At 33.9% G+C, this 14,204-nt stretch overlaps 1 protein-coding gene across 1 annotated transcript; it reads right to left on the bottom strand.

The window, feature by feature from the left end:
- Positions 1 to 1,044: 1,044 nt before the first annotated feature.
- LOC146148654 (creatine kinase M-type-like) lies at positions 1,045 to 12,411 on the bottom strand. The gene is made up of 14 exons (XM_083388086.1): positions 10,607 to 12,411; positions 10,454 to 10,475; positions 10,154 to 10,290; positions 9,457 to 9,579; positions 8,788 to 8,945; positions 8,527 to 8,720; positions 8,209 to 8,449; positions 7,898 to 8,025; positions 4,905 to 4,990; positions 4,665 to 4,847; positions 4,225 to 4,342; positions 3,629 to 3,732; positions 1,761 to 1,870; positions 1,045 to 1,191 (listed from the first exon to the last, which is right to left on the bottom strand). The coding sequence occupies exons 1-14, from the start codon at positions 10,629 to 10,631 to the stop codon at positions 1,045 to 1,047; spliced, it is 1,776 nt and encodes a 591-aa protein (XP_083244212.1). The 5' UTR covers positions 10,632 to 12,411.
- Between the last annotated feature and the right edge of the window lie 1,793 nt (positions 12,412 to 14,204).

Here is a 14,204-nt window from a genome sequence, read left to right as displayed (position 1 = left end):
CGTGCTAAAATTGTTTCAAACTTTTTATGTTTGCTGAGATGTGGTATCTTCAAATGGACCCCTAACAATATAATTGTAAGTCAAATATGAATCAAATGAATTAAAATGTAGCCTACCCTTATCCCGATACTAACCTGCTCGAAGGCCTGTTCCTAGATTGGAAGGACAAGTTAAAATGTAGCCCAGGTGTTCATTCCACATAAATGAATGTCCATCGCCTTGGATTGAGTCTTCAACCTAGTGCGTAAAACAAATTTTAAAGTGGTTATATTTTACCCAAAGATGCCGTTAAACTAATTGCAACTCTAAAAAGGTAAGGTATAAACAAAATGCTTGCATGTCAAGACGTGTTTTTGTGTATTTACCTTTTTTAAACCGCTGCAGAATCGTTCAAAGACTGCTTTCATATTTCCACCTTTCTCCATTGAGATTATGCGCATGTGATCTTCTTCATTTACCCATACCAAAAAATCTTTTGCGTCGTTATGCCTTGCAACAGAAGGTATATTTTTAGTGCTTGCGAACATCGATATAATAGATAGGTCACCAATATATTTGGGCATCAAAATTAAGACTTTTCTTTAAAGTATACTAAAATTGTGCCTTGTTTGTCTCTGAGTTTACGTTAACTTTTCGACGCTTCGAAAAAGGTTATATACCGCTTTCAATAGGTATATGACTTTTAATATTGAGTATTTTACACATAATTTCAGTTATGCATTGGTGCACCAAATTCCATAGGCACAATACGTTTCGTTAGGTTTTTGGTAATATGACGTAAATTGGCGCTTATCTAAAAGTATTATTAATATAACTTTTGACAGAGGGGGGCATTTATTGTAAGAGTAAACATAAAAACGGAAGGTTTTGGTAGGATATTAGCCCACTTTTTTTCAAACTACACAGATTTGAGAGTTTAGCTGAACAACAGTAAGCGCAGTTGAAAAAAGTGTACAATTTTTTTCTCTACAGCTATTTACACGGGTTCGTTATTAGGAGAAAGGTTGAATAGCCTCGGTTAAATTTTACGTCTAATAAACTAAACTACCAGATTCCACGTGCATCAGGCCAGTCTCTTGCCATTCCTGAACTAATGAGAAGAGGTGAGACAGGTTTATCAAAAAGAAAGTGGTCGCTGATTAGCTGGTTTTGAGTTTCTTCCGTCATGCCTGGTAGTGGATAATAGGAGCCCTTCAAATTAAAGGCAAAAATTGAATTAGCATTTTACGCTATGTTTTGTAATAAAGCCTAAAAGCCTATACATTAAAGCAGTGGCTTTCAACCTTTTGGTTTTTACTCAAATTAACTTTACATCTTTAAAAAAAAAAAAAATCAAACGTTGCATTAGTTGGCCTATAAAACTAGGTGAAAAAGGCCTAACCCTTAAACTTTTTTTGCTTATTAGTTATCTCGTGTAAGATGCCAATAAATCATAAGGATCAGCGGATATATCATGTCTTACAGACATATTGACGCCATCTATATTACTTTTTATGTGCTCCACACAACAAAGACATCTAATCATTGCTACAACGATAAACTAGTTTGAACACTGGATGGTCAATCGGTCACGGAAGACGTGATAAATGGGGCAAATTTTAAAAGCCAGGAAAAGGAGGTGATACATTGAATAGAAATCCCCAAACCGCAAAATCACTATTAGTGAACTTGTTTTTAGTGATGATATAATTTCGCAATAATAATAATATTTAGCTATAGTAAAACGACGGCTAAAGAACAACCACATGCATTCGAATTACCTTAAGTGGTCCATCAAGAGAGTCTAATGCTTGGGTGATGATTGATTCTACCTTTCGTCTCTCGCCACGAGAGCACCAGGGAGGCAGCGCGAATGTTCGTATGCTTCGTCCTTGAAAATATTTGTAGGATTAGTTTACAGTTCAATGACTGCAAAACTATAAGGTTGACTAGCAGAAGGAGTTAATAATGCAGGGGTTCTTAATTTTTTTTAACGCGGACCCTAAAATTTTTTTTTGCCTCGCATGGACCAGTGTAGGCAAGAAATTTTTAAAAATGACGTCATAAATTTACGTCATAATACAAACAGACTTCAGAAATTTGCTGTTTCCTGTCCTAAATATGTAAAATGAAACGAAGTCTAAATATATTCAGAGCAAAAACATTTTATTTTAAATATAGCCTACTTTTTTTGTTGAACAATTGATTGTCTAAATATACGCTAATAGTTGAATTAGGCCTTCATGGACCCCCTAAAACTAATCCACGAACCCCAAGGGATCCATGGACCCCAGTTTAAGAACCCCTGTTAATGTGTATACTTTAAACTTAAAAATAAAAATGTAAGGTGCTTTGTATCCTTCCATAACAGTTGCTTGTCAACCCTGTAAGCTGGGGGTATCAGGCAATTGGCGGGATCGGCGTATCAGCTGCATCCCACTCTTAGACATTTTACTGCTATTTAAACACTGTCGGTCAATTGCGTTAAAAAGACTACAAAAAAATCAAGACTCCATACAGAACCCGAACCGGATATTTATCGATCGTTTTCGGGCTAATTTTTCCCGAACACGAACTCAACCGAATATTTTAAAATCATCTGAGACTTAAACGAACCGTTAAGTCCTAAAAAAACGATTGTTGTTGAATAAACTCGTGCGCAAGATGTCTTGAAATGCAGTTTCTCCGCACAACGCACGAAAAAAATGTGTTTATTTGGTTAAAATTGGCAAAACATTCTATTTTAAAGCAAACTTGGGGCATCAAAGTACATATGAGAGATTTGCATATTGCCTAAAATAAGGGCCTTTTTGTGTAATTTAACATAATTTACTTTGTAGAATAGATTGCTATTAGGATAAATCAACGTCTTAAACAGAGTAAAACATATTACAAATTTATATATTACTTAAACATTTATATATTAATTCTATACATTTACCGACCAAAGTAGGCTTAGCGCAACTTAAACTGAACATTTGTACACCGGTTTTAAGATAACTATAATAGGTAAAACCAAAATTTAACGGAACATTTAAATTAAAACCAGAAAAAATAGATTTCCAAAAAACTCTTAAACGAACCGAACTTAAACCGGTCAAACAGCTTCGACTCCCTGGTAGAAAGTGCACTAAATAACATTTGTCGAGCTACCACCAAAATGGTTACATTTAGTCTGTTACACCAATATATTTCAAATGGGTATGAGTCATGTATTTCCCAAACATAAAGCAGAAATAAAAAATAATACGATTTACAAAGCAGATGACATAATCCCTCAACTTTAAGAAAATTCTATAAATTGTTTCGATCTAGCTATAAAAAAACATTTAAGGGCAATTTAAAAAGACCCGGTAGCATTTCTAATGCAGAGCTCAGATATATATTACAACTTAAGGAAACTAAGCTTTTTTCAGCCAACATTACTTCAAAAATACCATTGAAGGTTTCTAATTTATTGTCATTTGTTATTGAATCAGACGGGCATACTTTTTAACCAAAATATAGGATATTGCTATTACACCAAAATAGTAAGTATTCATTTAGTTCATCTGGTCTAAAAAGTGTATAAAAAGGAAAAAAAAAACTAGTTGAAACAGCCAAATCATGACTAACGAAAAATTTACTTATGTTCTTTTTTGTCGCTTACCAGTTCGAACCCTTGATGAAAGAACATATTTTGGGTCAAGATTGTCTCCTCCTCGGAGATGACTTGAATCCAAATCCGTCTTGTGCTTATCATTAGGTGCATATCTGAGCCATAAAGAACAGTCCAGAACTTAAAATTGTTTACTTTATTACAATGACTACATTTATCTAGATCAGCGCTTCTCAACTTTTTCAACTCGTTAACCCTTTTTGTTTATTTAAAATAACGGATGCCCACCAATGTTCTAAACAAGGTAAATTAATAAAATCACGAAACATTAAATACTCTACGTGTGCAGAGCGTCATGCAAACGATTGATTTTAGACTCCTAACAACGAAGAGCACACTTTGCGCAGCCGTCGGTCTGACACTATACACTGCTTGTTTTGCGTTCTGCCCTCCTACCCTGATTCGTTACATAAATAAACTGACCCTTTTGTTTCACTTCAGTGCACAATGGAGTTTGCTAATTCAAAAGAAAAAATTAAAATAATTCAATCAAGGCCTAGGCTCTTGGCTTCATTATGACATTCTTACTAACCAACGTGTTCAGTCCTATTGTAAAGAAAACAGGAAAACAAAAAGTTGTCACCTACCCACCATGTCTTCCACTTATAACTAGGTCATAAAGCTCAGAGAATGTGGAATAACTTTCCTCATCTCCCGCCACCATTCCAACTGTCATGATAAAGGGATGACCAGGATTGTCGACACCTGCAGAACAAAAAAGTTGTTTGGTGAGTTAATGTTATCACCAAGAGCTGCAAACTATACTATAAACAAGGATGTTAAGTGTACACACAACCAAACAATAAGTATTACACAACAATTAAAATATTATAAAAAAATCTATAATAAAAATAAAATAGGGCATATTTGAATAAAGGTATAAGCTGTTCTAGGTTAAACAATTCAAATCAATTAGATAAAATAACAATTTATTAGGACGTTTAGATACGAGCTTGTATCATCTTCAGTTAATGTGACTGAGCTACAACCAATTATGTTATCCTAAAAATCACACAACCAAACTCACCAGTTTGGATGGCCATATCCAGGGTAAATCCACTTGGAGTCTTTCTAACCTTTAGCTTGTTGTAAATTTTTGCGGTTAAACATTTTGACATCCAGTTGTTATGAGTGCTGAGATCAGGAAAATTAGTTCCATCACTCGAAACTATGGTTTTGTCGGTTGGTAGCAAGTCTTCTATTTCTTGTGCTACATCAACAGTTACATCGTTCAACAAAAAACATGTTTAATTATAAAAGACATTACCTGCTTCCAAACGCTTCTCCATCTTAATTAACAGATTTACGCCATCAATGACACATTGCACTTGCTCCACTTCAGAAGAACCCAATCTTTTGTAAAAAAGTAAAAACTCCATATTTATTTTGTAAAATATCGTATATATTCATTTGACACGAAGGCATTCCAAATAGATGTTTTTTGTGTCAAATGACAAGAAGAATGAAATTATCATCAAAAATACCATTATTTTGACTATAACATTATTTTATTAGGCAACATGTAGTAAGTTTAGATTAAAATGTCGCCAAGGCTAACAAAAATGTGTGCACAGGTTGAGATTCAACATAGTGGGTGAAGTCTGAAAACTGTTATTTTTTATGCAACAGATGATGGAAATAACCTATGAACAAGTCGAAAATAAGTAATAAAGGCAGAACATAACAAGAAAGCTATAATGAGGTATTTTGTAACACTGGATTGCACTGTAAAAAAAAGGGTATTTGGCAGAAATGGATGATTTGGCTTTAGTAGACAGATTTAAAAAAGTTTTAGTTTTTTGCTTTTTAAGGCATGTTCGCTCTTAATCAAAGCTTATATTTACTGAATTTCAAGTTTTAATGTTTATACAACTCTATCTAGCACAGGGGTTCTTAACCTTTTTTCCCTTATTACCCATTTCTGTCCAGATCAAAGTCCAATTACCCAAAATCTAATTTTATTCATTTTGCTATTTTGCCATACTGAAAATGTAAAAAAAAACAGCGTTATTCAATAAAATATAGCTCGCTGTCTCAACACTAACTCTAAATGTGCACTTAGCTATACTACTCCAAACAACTTTACTAAGAATACCTTGAAAATAAACACTAACAGCAAGGCAGCCATCAAGCTTGCTTATAAACAGTTGTAACTGAACTGATTATGAAAAAATAGGTTGGCTCGCGGATACAAGAAAAATCTTAACGTCACATAAAAATAAAAAACCTAAAACAGGCGACAAAAATGGTCACTATGACGAAATAATTCTAAAATGATAAAATATCACTGTGCTTGTTTGGTTGTTTTCAACGAACCCAAAACATTAAAAAAGTGTAATAGGCCTAAGGCAACTTTACCACTTACAGGTGTCCCATTGTTTGCCACATCTATAATTACAAATATTCTGGTTCAGCTGATTACCCACCTGCTATCCTGAAATTACCCACATGTGGGTAATTACCCATAGGTTAAGAACCGCTGATCTAGCAGATGTTCTTGTACCACATACCACACCACATTCAAGACTTTTTAATTTGACTATATTGTGTAGTAATTTTATTTGAGTATGTTGTGCAGGTTGTCATGTTGTTGTTGGCTTTTCAGTGATAATATAATACTCTATCGGCCAGTAATCAAGAGTATATTTCTGAAAAAAGCTTTCAGAAGCCATTATTTAACAAACACAAAATTCGATTCAGAAGCAGTAAAATATGGCTTTGCTCATTAAATAAAGCAGGTAGCTCATATTAATAGATAAAGTGGCAATAAAACACATCACTACTTTAGTAACGATTTTTCAAAAATATATTTAAATATTACTATATACTGTGGTCCTAAAGTAAGGATTATGAATAGTTAATATTATATAATTTACATTTAGTAACTTTTACACTTTTGCCAGTTGGTATATTTTAGATCTATTACATTTGGGCTAGTTTTCAAGAGGTAGTTGGAAACGTTTCAACTGCTTGAACAAGCTTTGTTGTAAAATTCTGTTTGTTTTAATTTTGTAAAAGGATATGTAAAGAGGGTTTCTTGTAGTACAACTACAAGTCAAGGCAGGGCTACGAAGAATACCCTATCATGAACAGAAACTACATGAAAACACTATGTAATATCTTTAATTTGCCCATGACCATACATCAAAAGCAGTAATACTTTCTTTTGTTTTTATATTGTCTGTAAGCCAATTGTATATTTACATTAAAATGCCTTTTTGTAATGTTGTATTTCTTTATTTAATTTAATTCATTTTATTGCAGGTAAATATCCTGATCATATGAGCTAAAAAACTAGGAGAACAAAGATAAAATTAAACATGGAGCCCCATATCTAAAGACACTTTCAGAAACAATTGATCACCTTCAATATAAAGTTTTATATGTAATGTATTTGTTGACTTCCAAAACAAATGAATAAAATAACAGAATATGTGTGCCTAAGGACCGACAGGACTACATGAAGTTGGCTGGTAAAGTTTATAATAGTTTTTAGATATGGTGATCAAATTAGTGCTTTTTCTTAAAATGGAATTGAACACCCTTAAGGACTGCAGACCTTAAAATTGCTTGTCACCAGAAGTCTGGAAAAATTCTGCCAGCCTGCCATAAGCTAAAAAGTGTTGCAATGTTAAACGCAACTCATTACTCAGGGGAGCTCTATAATGTTGACAGGCTGATTGTTTGTTGACAGGCTGTTGGTAAACAAGATGCATTTGTGTTATTGCTATTAATTCAAAAACACTAGACACCGCACAACTTGTCAAACTTATTTTTTGGTAAAATTTGTTTAAAATAAGATGGTTAAAATGCACTCAGTTATTAGTTTCAAAAACCTGGTAGTGCAGGGTTTTAAACATGTAGGTAAACTATTTTATGTCCAACCATACAGAATACGCTTTGTGAAAAACAAATCGGCTGAAAAAAAAGTCTACGCACATCACCAAATTTATTAAAATTTAGGTAGCATTGCTGAATTCCAGCTTTTGAATAGGATAAATAAGGCTATTAACCAAGATTTAATAAATATGCCAATCTACTTTATTAGAGGAATGGGATAGACCTGGTGCTTCATTTATGACTTACCACAATAAAAATTGTTTTATAAAATATTTCTGTAGTTCCATTTTATACATCAAAAATATTTTTGTCTGAAGACGGAAAAATAAAGTTATAATAGTGTTTTTTATATCCTATCTGGGTACTGAAAAACTGCAATAAAAGGACATTTTAATGACATGGGGATAATAAATATCCTACCTGTCTGAATTGGATATGTCAAAAGTTCCATCAGTAGAGGCAGTATCTACACCCCCAGTGCCTCGTTTTTGAAGATGTAGCATTTCTAAAATGTCACTAAACTTTCCATGTTTTGCCATCAAAGGTATCTGTAATAGTTTGTCAATGATTTATACATTTTACTATAACAAACAAATATATCCCTATGACACTAAATCATTTTTTAAACTGGGTATGTGTTAAAAAAATATTTTTCAGTGGTTTGAGCTCAGCAAATAAAAATACAAAGATACACCATGCAGTTGAAACAAAAATATAAGATTAAACTTTACCTTTAGGTGGACTCCAGCCCGAAGACCAGTTCCCAAATTAGATGGACATGTCAATATGAACCCTAGGTGTTCATTCCACATAAAAGTTGACCCATTTTGTTGTATGGCTGCCTCTACCTTTTTTAGACCTTCACAGAATCGAGAAAAAACCCTTCTTAGGTTACCCCCTTTTTCCATGGAAATTATCCTACTGTGGTCCTCTTCATTTAGCCAAACGAGAAAATTTTTATCCTCGTTGTGCCTAAAAATAAATCAGTCATTTCTGAGATTTACAGATGCTAAAATTTTTAATAGAGATCAACAAAAGTTGATATTCACCAAATTCCACGACTTTCTGGCCAATCCCTTGCCATCCGTGATGCTAACAACAGTGGTGAAACTGGTTTGTCAAAAAGAAAGTGATCATCAATGAGTTTTTCCTGAGTCTCTTCACTCATTCCAGCAAGGGGATAGTACTGTCCCTTGAATGGCCCATCAAGTGAATCCAATGCAGTTGATAGAATATGTTCAACCTAAAATAATTCAACAATACCAATTTAAAAAGAACAGTTTATTGTTTTGTCATTTCATTAACAATACTTCTCTGCGTTCTTCTCGGCTACAACAAGGAGGCAAGGCCAACCCAGATATGCTTCTGCCAGTCCGCACTCGTGATGACAAAACATAGTTTGGATCTAAATTGGCACCACCAACTAAATGTTCAGGATTAAGGTCTGTTTCATGGGAATTGTTTTTGCCTGTTGAAGACAAATAATTTTGCTTTTTAAATAACCTAGAAATAATAAAAAACTTCCAACAAAGTTTTGTTAGAATTGGCAAAATAATGCATTTTTTCTCTTGTTTATTTTAAATTGAATCCTTGTTTAAATGTGACAGTTTATTACTTTATTGGGTATAGTATGAAAGTTGAACTTTATAAAAATGGAAAATCCATTTTTAAATAGAAGATAGTTGCAGCTGTAGCAACATTTGTAGGTTGTTAATTAAGTAATGTTGTGAAGTTTGTCACCAGTTGTAGTGCATATATTCTTCAAATGCACACTGTCAATTTACATAGAGACTATTACAGCTCACAGGTGTATGTTTTTGTGGCTACACAGCAAATGCCCGTTTTATGACATCTGCAGCCAACTAAAGAACTTTCAGCCTGTAAACCACTATAGCAAAACTTTATTTATAAATTTATTCAAAAGATGTTCTATACTTTTTTTGTTTGAAAAAAGTTAAACAAAGTATGAGGTTACTTACCATAACCCCCATGTCGAGCGGCTATGATTTTGTCAAAGAGCGGAGCGAATAGTTGATAGGACTCTTCATCACCAGCGACAGCACCAACAGTCATAATGAAGGGATGGCCAGGATTGTCAACACCTTGTGTAACAATTAAATAAGCAATAAATTTTTAAAGAATGGTGAAATAAAAGTAACACACATTTATAGTTTTACAAACACTTGTTATAATAATGTTTTACATATCCTATATCAGGGGTAGCAAAAATTTGACCATCACATTTCACTTGGTCGATCAAGTTGAATATGTGTTACGTCATTACAGTAGCTATCGCACACAAACAGAACATTTAAATGACCAATTGTTGACTGGATAAGCCTAATAAAGCGTATTTTGACGTAACAAATTAACCTCCATGGCTTGGAATGCAATTAACACTTAAAAGGTTTAATAAGGGTTCTTGTTAGTTTTTTACTGAACCAGTCAATTGTGAGTCTCTAAAAATGTCGATTGAAATCAATATAAGTTGGCTACACCTGTTCTATATTTAAAAAAAGTGTTGATTACAAATGTTTAAAACTGAGGAAATCTTATTATTGAATCTTTATAAATCTTTATTATTAAAATCTATATAACAAGCTATCTAAAATTTCCTATTTAACACTACGTAAATATTAAATACAGATCTTTCAATTAATATGAAGTAAAAAGTACCTGTCTGGATACATTGGTCCAAAGTTACTCCAGCCGAGGTGACTTTTTTAGACAAATCTTTATACATCTTTTCCGTCAAACATTTTGCCATGTGGTTATTGTGCTTTGCCAAGTTTGGATAATTTGATACATTCGGGCTAAAAAATACATGACCTTAAAAAACTATTCACTACAATTAAGTAAATATATAAAAGAGTAATTTAGAAAAACATTGTTTTTTTGTCTTTAACATTGTGCCTGTGATGCAAAGCTAACAAGAAGTATAAAAAATAAAGCATGAAGGAATAAATATTATCTAACCTGGCTTTGACTTGACCATTTTCTGTAACACAAAATAGTTAATTGTATTAGAACATCAATAGTTTATGCAAATTAGGTATTTATTTTAATAAAACAACCAGTAAGGGCAAATAAAAACAATTTTTTAATTCATTATTACAACAATTTTCTCACCATTCTTTGAAGGTACACAACCCATCTTCCTTTGCTTTAATTTTAGTTCTAGTAGCACATAAGCCTAAAAAGTCATCACCTAAAGTTTTAAAGTTATGTTTAGTGATCTTTTCTTCAAAATCAAATTACACTACAACCTGTGTGCTCGGAAAACAATTCTAGTTGTGTTAACGGGTTACTGTGTAACAGAACAATACTTTCTAACATGTTATGTTTTACATTTGCTTTGTAACTAATTGAATATAATACAATACAAGTAACTAATAGTGAATACAATACAACTATAAATATATATTTTGCACTTGCTAATACATGTTGATAATCTCCCTGAAATGAGGTTGTATGCTCAAACTGGATGCAGCAGGAAACAAAGCTATGGTCAACCGACCCAGCGTAGCTCAATCAGTGGAGCGATAAAAGTCCAGAGTTCATACCATATCGCAGACTAGATTTTTCTTACCATGCCTTGGTTGCACTATAATCCTAATTACCCTGACTAATGCCACAATAAAGACACCCCAGGAACTACTTAGACTGGTAATGCCAAAGCGCAAATGTAGCCTACATGCAATAACACAGTGTAAACTTTGCAAATCTGTATTAAACTTTTACTGTTTGTCATGCTCAAATGCCTAAACTGTGTGCTAAATAGAATTAGCAACAAATGTTACAATAGCCAATTTCCGAAAATCAAAGATATAAACCAATGTTTTTAACATTTACCGTAAATTAGAACCCAAAGATGCTTTACTAATATGCTGAAGATCAAAGTAAACTAATAAAGTTTATGTCGAACACAACAACTTTACAGTTGGTAACTGTAACTAAAATGCCACCTATGTATGCCAATATATTCATTTTAAAGTTGGCGAACTATTTGCTAAGGGCTAAGCAGTTGCCATCGGTGACCAAGGCTCTTTTTATAATGTATGATGATATGTTTTCTGAAAGACCCGATATGTTTTCTGAAAGACCCCAAAGAGCAGCAACTACAACTGTTTCTAACAGTCAACAAAGATATACTATGAAGCACTTGAACAACAAAATCAAGCATTGTGCTATATTCAGTTTTATTTAAAGCCTGATGATTACGGCGATTATCACAAACTGTATAAACTCTTATTGCATTAATATATAACCTGCAACTCCATACTTGCATAGTGGACGACTTCCGGTTAATACAGCTGAACAATGTACAACTGTTTCTTTTCCCAATACGCAATATGCACAACACATTCGTCAAAGCTGATTCAAAAAGAAAAGAACAAATTTTGGAACACTGCTCGCTGGAAAGTTGATGTAAGCGGGGTTCACATATCACCATAAACTAGGTCATTAAACGCCTAAAACAGCCTAAAAGTTGGGGGAGACTACAATGTCAAAGTGGTTTATATAGTTACCTGTATGAAATTTAACAAAAAATGTAATTTTGTCTAGACCGGAGAAATCTTTCAGTGCACACTTCAAAAAACAATTCAACAACATTAAAGATTCTCAGCGACAAGAGGCTTTGAGCAAAGCATTATAAAAACGCTTGTCTCCCGTAACGCTAGACTTATTACTCATTTGGGTTTCCTAGTATATCATGTCATAAAGCATGCATGCACTTAACAGTAGGTTACGTACAGACTTCCACATGCTTGGGCTGTTACATATTTTTTGTCAAACATGTTTGCATGAGCCGTAGAAAAGCCTAAGCCTGTAGAACTGTTTGACGGGTTACATTTTCTGGATTTTGTTCATAGTTTAGCCTTCACTTCAAGTGTGTTAATTGTCTTATTTTAACCAATCAAGCATCACGGCGCTTATCTATCATCACATGTTCTAGCGACATAGAACATTAAAAGCTGCAATAAAGAAATTGCTAAAAAAGTAGCTCAGGAATATACCTGCAGTGATCCATAACTCAATCCTGAAATAAATGGAACCGCGTAATATATATTTGGTTGCCCCTAACAACGACAACCTGTTGACCTTCAGCTCTTTTGCACTGCAAGTGGGTAAAAACAATAAGCAAAAAAGGAGTTCTAACAAAGTAATATTTTTGAAAGAAGAGTAGCTTAAAAAATGCGCTTAGTTTTAGGAAATGTGCCTATTTTTTATTTGCGTTTCAGCTTAGCTTCATCCTGTTCGTGTATACAACTTCAGGCGTGATCATTGAACCAGCCGCCATTATGGTATCCTATCATGCGGATGCTTGAAATATTGGAACTAAAAAGTTGTTTTCAATAACTCCCAACCTCATATTAAACACGTCCTGTCTGACAAAACGTTTTATTTTGGTGTACCTGGCTGCATTCAATAATGTTTGGCCGCCAAATCATTTTTGTCCGAAATCCTACGCCAAATTAGAGCGATATAATCCTACGCCAAGAACAGTAATTTTTCTATGTTAATTCACTAGGCTGGCGTTATTTCACGCCAAAAGACTAGGCTTACCACTATAGGGATGTCCGATACATTATTTTTTATTACGATATTGATATTTTTGACAAAAAGTATCGCGATCCCATACCTAATGAAGTCATTGTTATGCTCCACAAGCAATTATAAGTGAAATTAAAAGGTTCAAATGCCCATTTTAGGTGGGTTAGGCTAAAATTTTCGTTCTTAACCTACTACAATTTTCAAAAAATTTACCTTTTTTAGTTTGAATCGCTGCGTTTAATCGCAGATATGGCCGAAATTCCCATGACAATATGTATCGGTGCCGATCCGATCCGATACCATCCTTCCTAGTATTGGACGAGTACCAATGATACCACTTTTGGTATAGGGCAGGGTTTGTTAACCATGGCCCTTGGCCCCCCTGGGGGCCATGGCCAGAATGAAGAGGTTATAAAACACAGACGTCAGACGTTATAAAACACAGACAAATCACAGAGGCTCATTAAGTTTAAAAAGCATTTGCTGCCAAATCTTCCTTCTTACCACTGCAATGAAAGCTGACATATAATAACAAAATGCATGGCTCCAGTTTTTGTTGTCTATCCGAGATTTGTACCCACTACTCAGCAAAAGGCGGTTGTAAAATGTGCGTTTAATTCGCAATATACCTATCTTTGCGAAGCTTGATTTTCTGATCCGGCGTACAAGAAAACGAAATCCAGAATTCGTTTTGGCATATGTAATGACACTCCCTTGGCTCAATACAAAACAGGGCCGAATAAAAAATATCTTGGCGGAAGTACAAAAACAAGCTTTGCGATGACTAACTATATAAGTAAATTTAAAGTAAAATGATAACTGATTTGTTAAATTAATGAGAAAGTAAGTGCATTAATTCGCTAGACTTCGTTTAATGGTTGTATTTGTTATTAACATGGAGTAGTAAACACAAGTAAAAACACATTAAATGCAATGCTAGTTTTTTTATAAGCAGGGGGGAATGAGGGTTAAAGGCTTACCGTACCAAAGGCGGCCACGGAGCATAAAAGATTGAGAACCACTGGGTGCCGGTCCGCGTCAACTTTCCTAGGTGTCCGCCAAATATATTACAATTTTATACCTCAATTGCAAAATGCGAGATGTTGAAGGCTTATTCATCAAATTTAGAACTTTGTTAGTTCCGTAATTTGCAGCATTTTGACGTACCATA

This window comes from Ascidiella aspersa, chromosome 4 (genome assembly GCF_963924565.1).
Source record: "Ascidiella aspersa chromosome 4, kaAscAspe10.2, whole genome shotgun sequence".
In the NCBI taxonomy this organism is placed as follows: domain Eukaryota; kingdom Metazoa; phylum Chordata; class Ascidiacea; order Phlebobranchia; family Ascidiidae; genus Ascidiella; species Ascidiella aspersa.
Note: the sequence above shows the minus strand (reverse complement) of the source record. Positions and strands in the feature narration are given on the sequence as shown.

Coding starts and splice junctions, on each gene's coding strand:
- LOC146148654 (XM_083388086.1), bottom strand. CDS start 10,631: ATGGGTTGTGTACCTTCAAAGAATG. Junction 8,721..8,787: donor GCCGAGAAGAACGCAGAGAA/GTATTGTTAATG, acceptor GAATTATTTTAG/GTTGAACATATTCTATCAAC. Junction 1,192..1,760: donor CTCTTGATGGACCACTTAAG/GTAATTCGAATG, acceptor TTTAATTTGAAG/GGCTCCTATTATCCACTACC.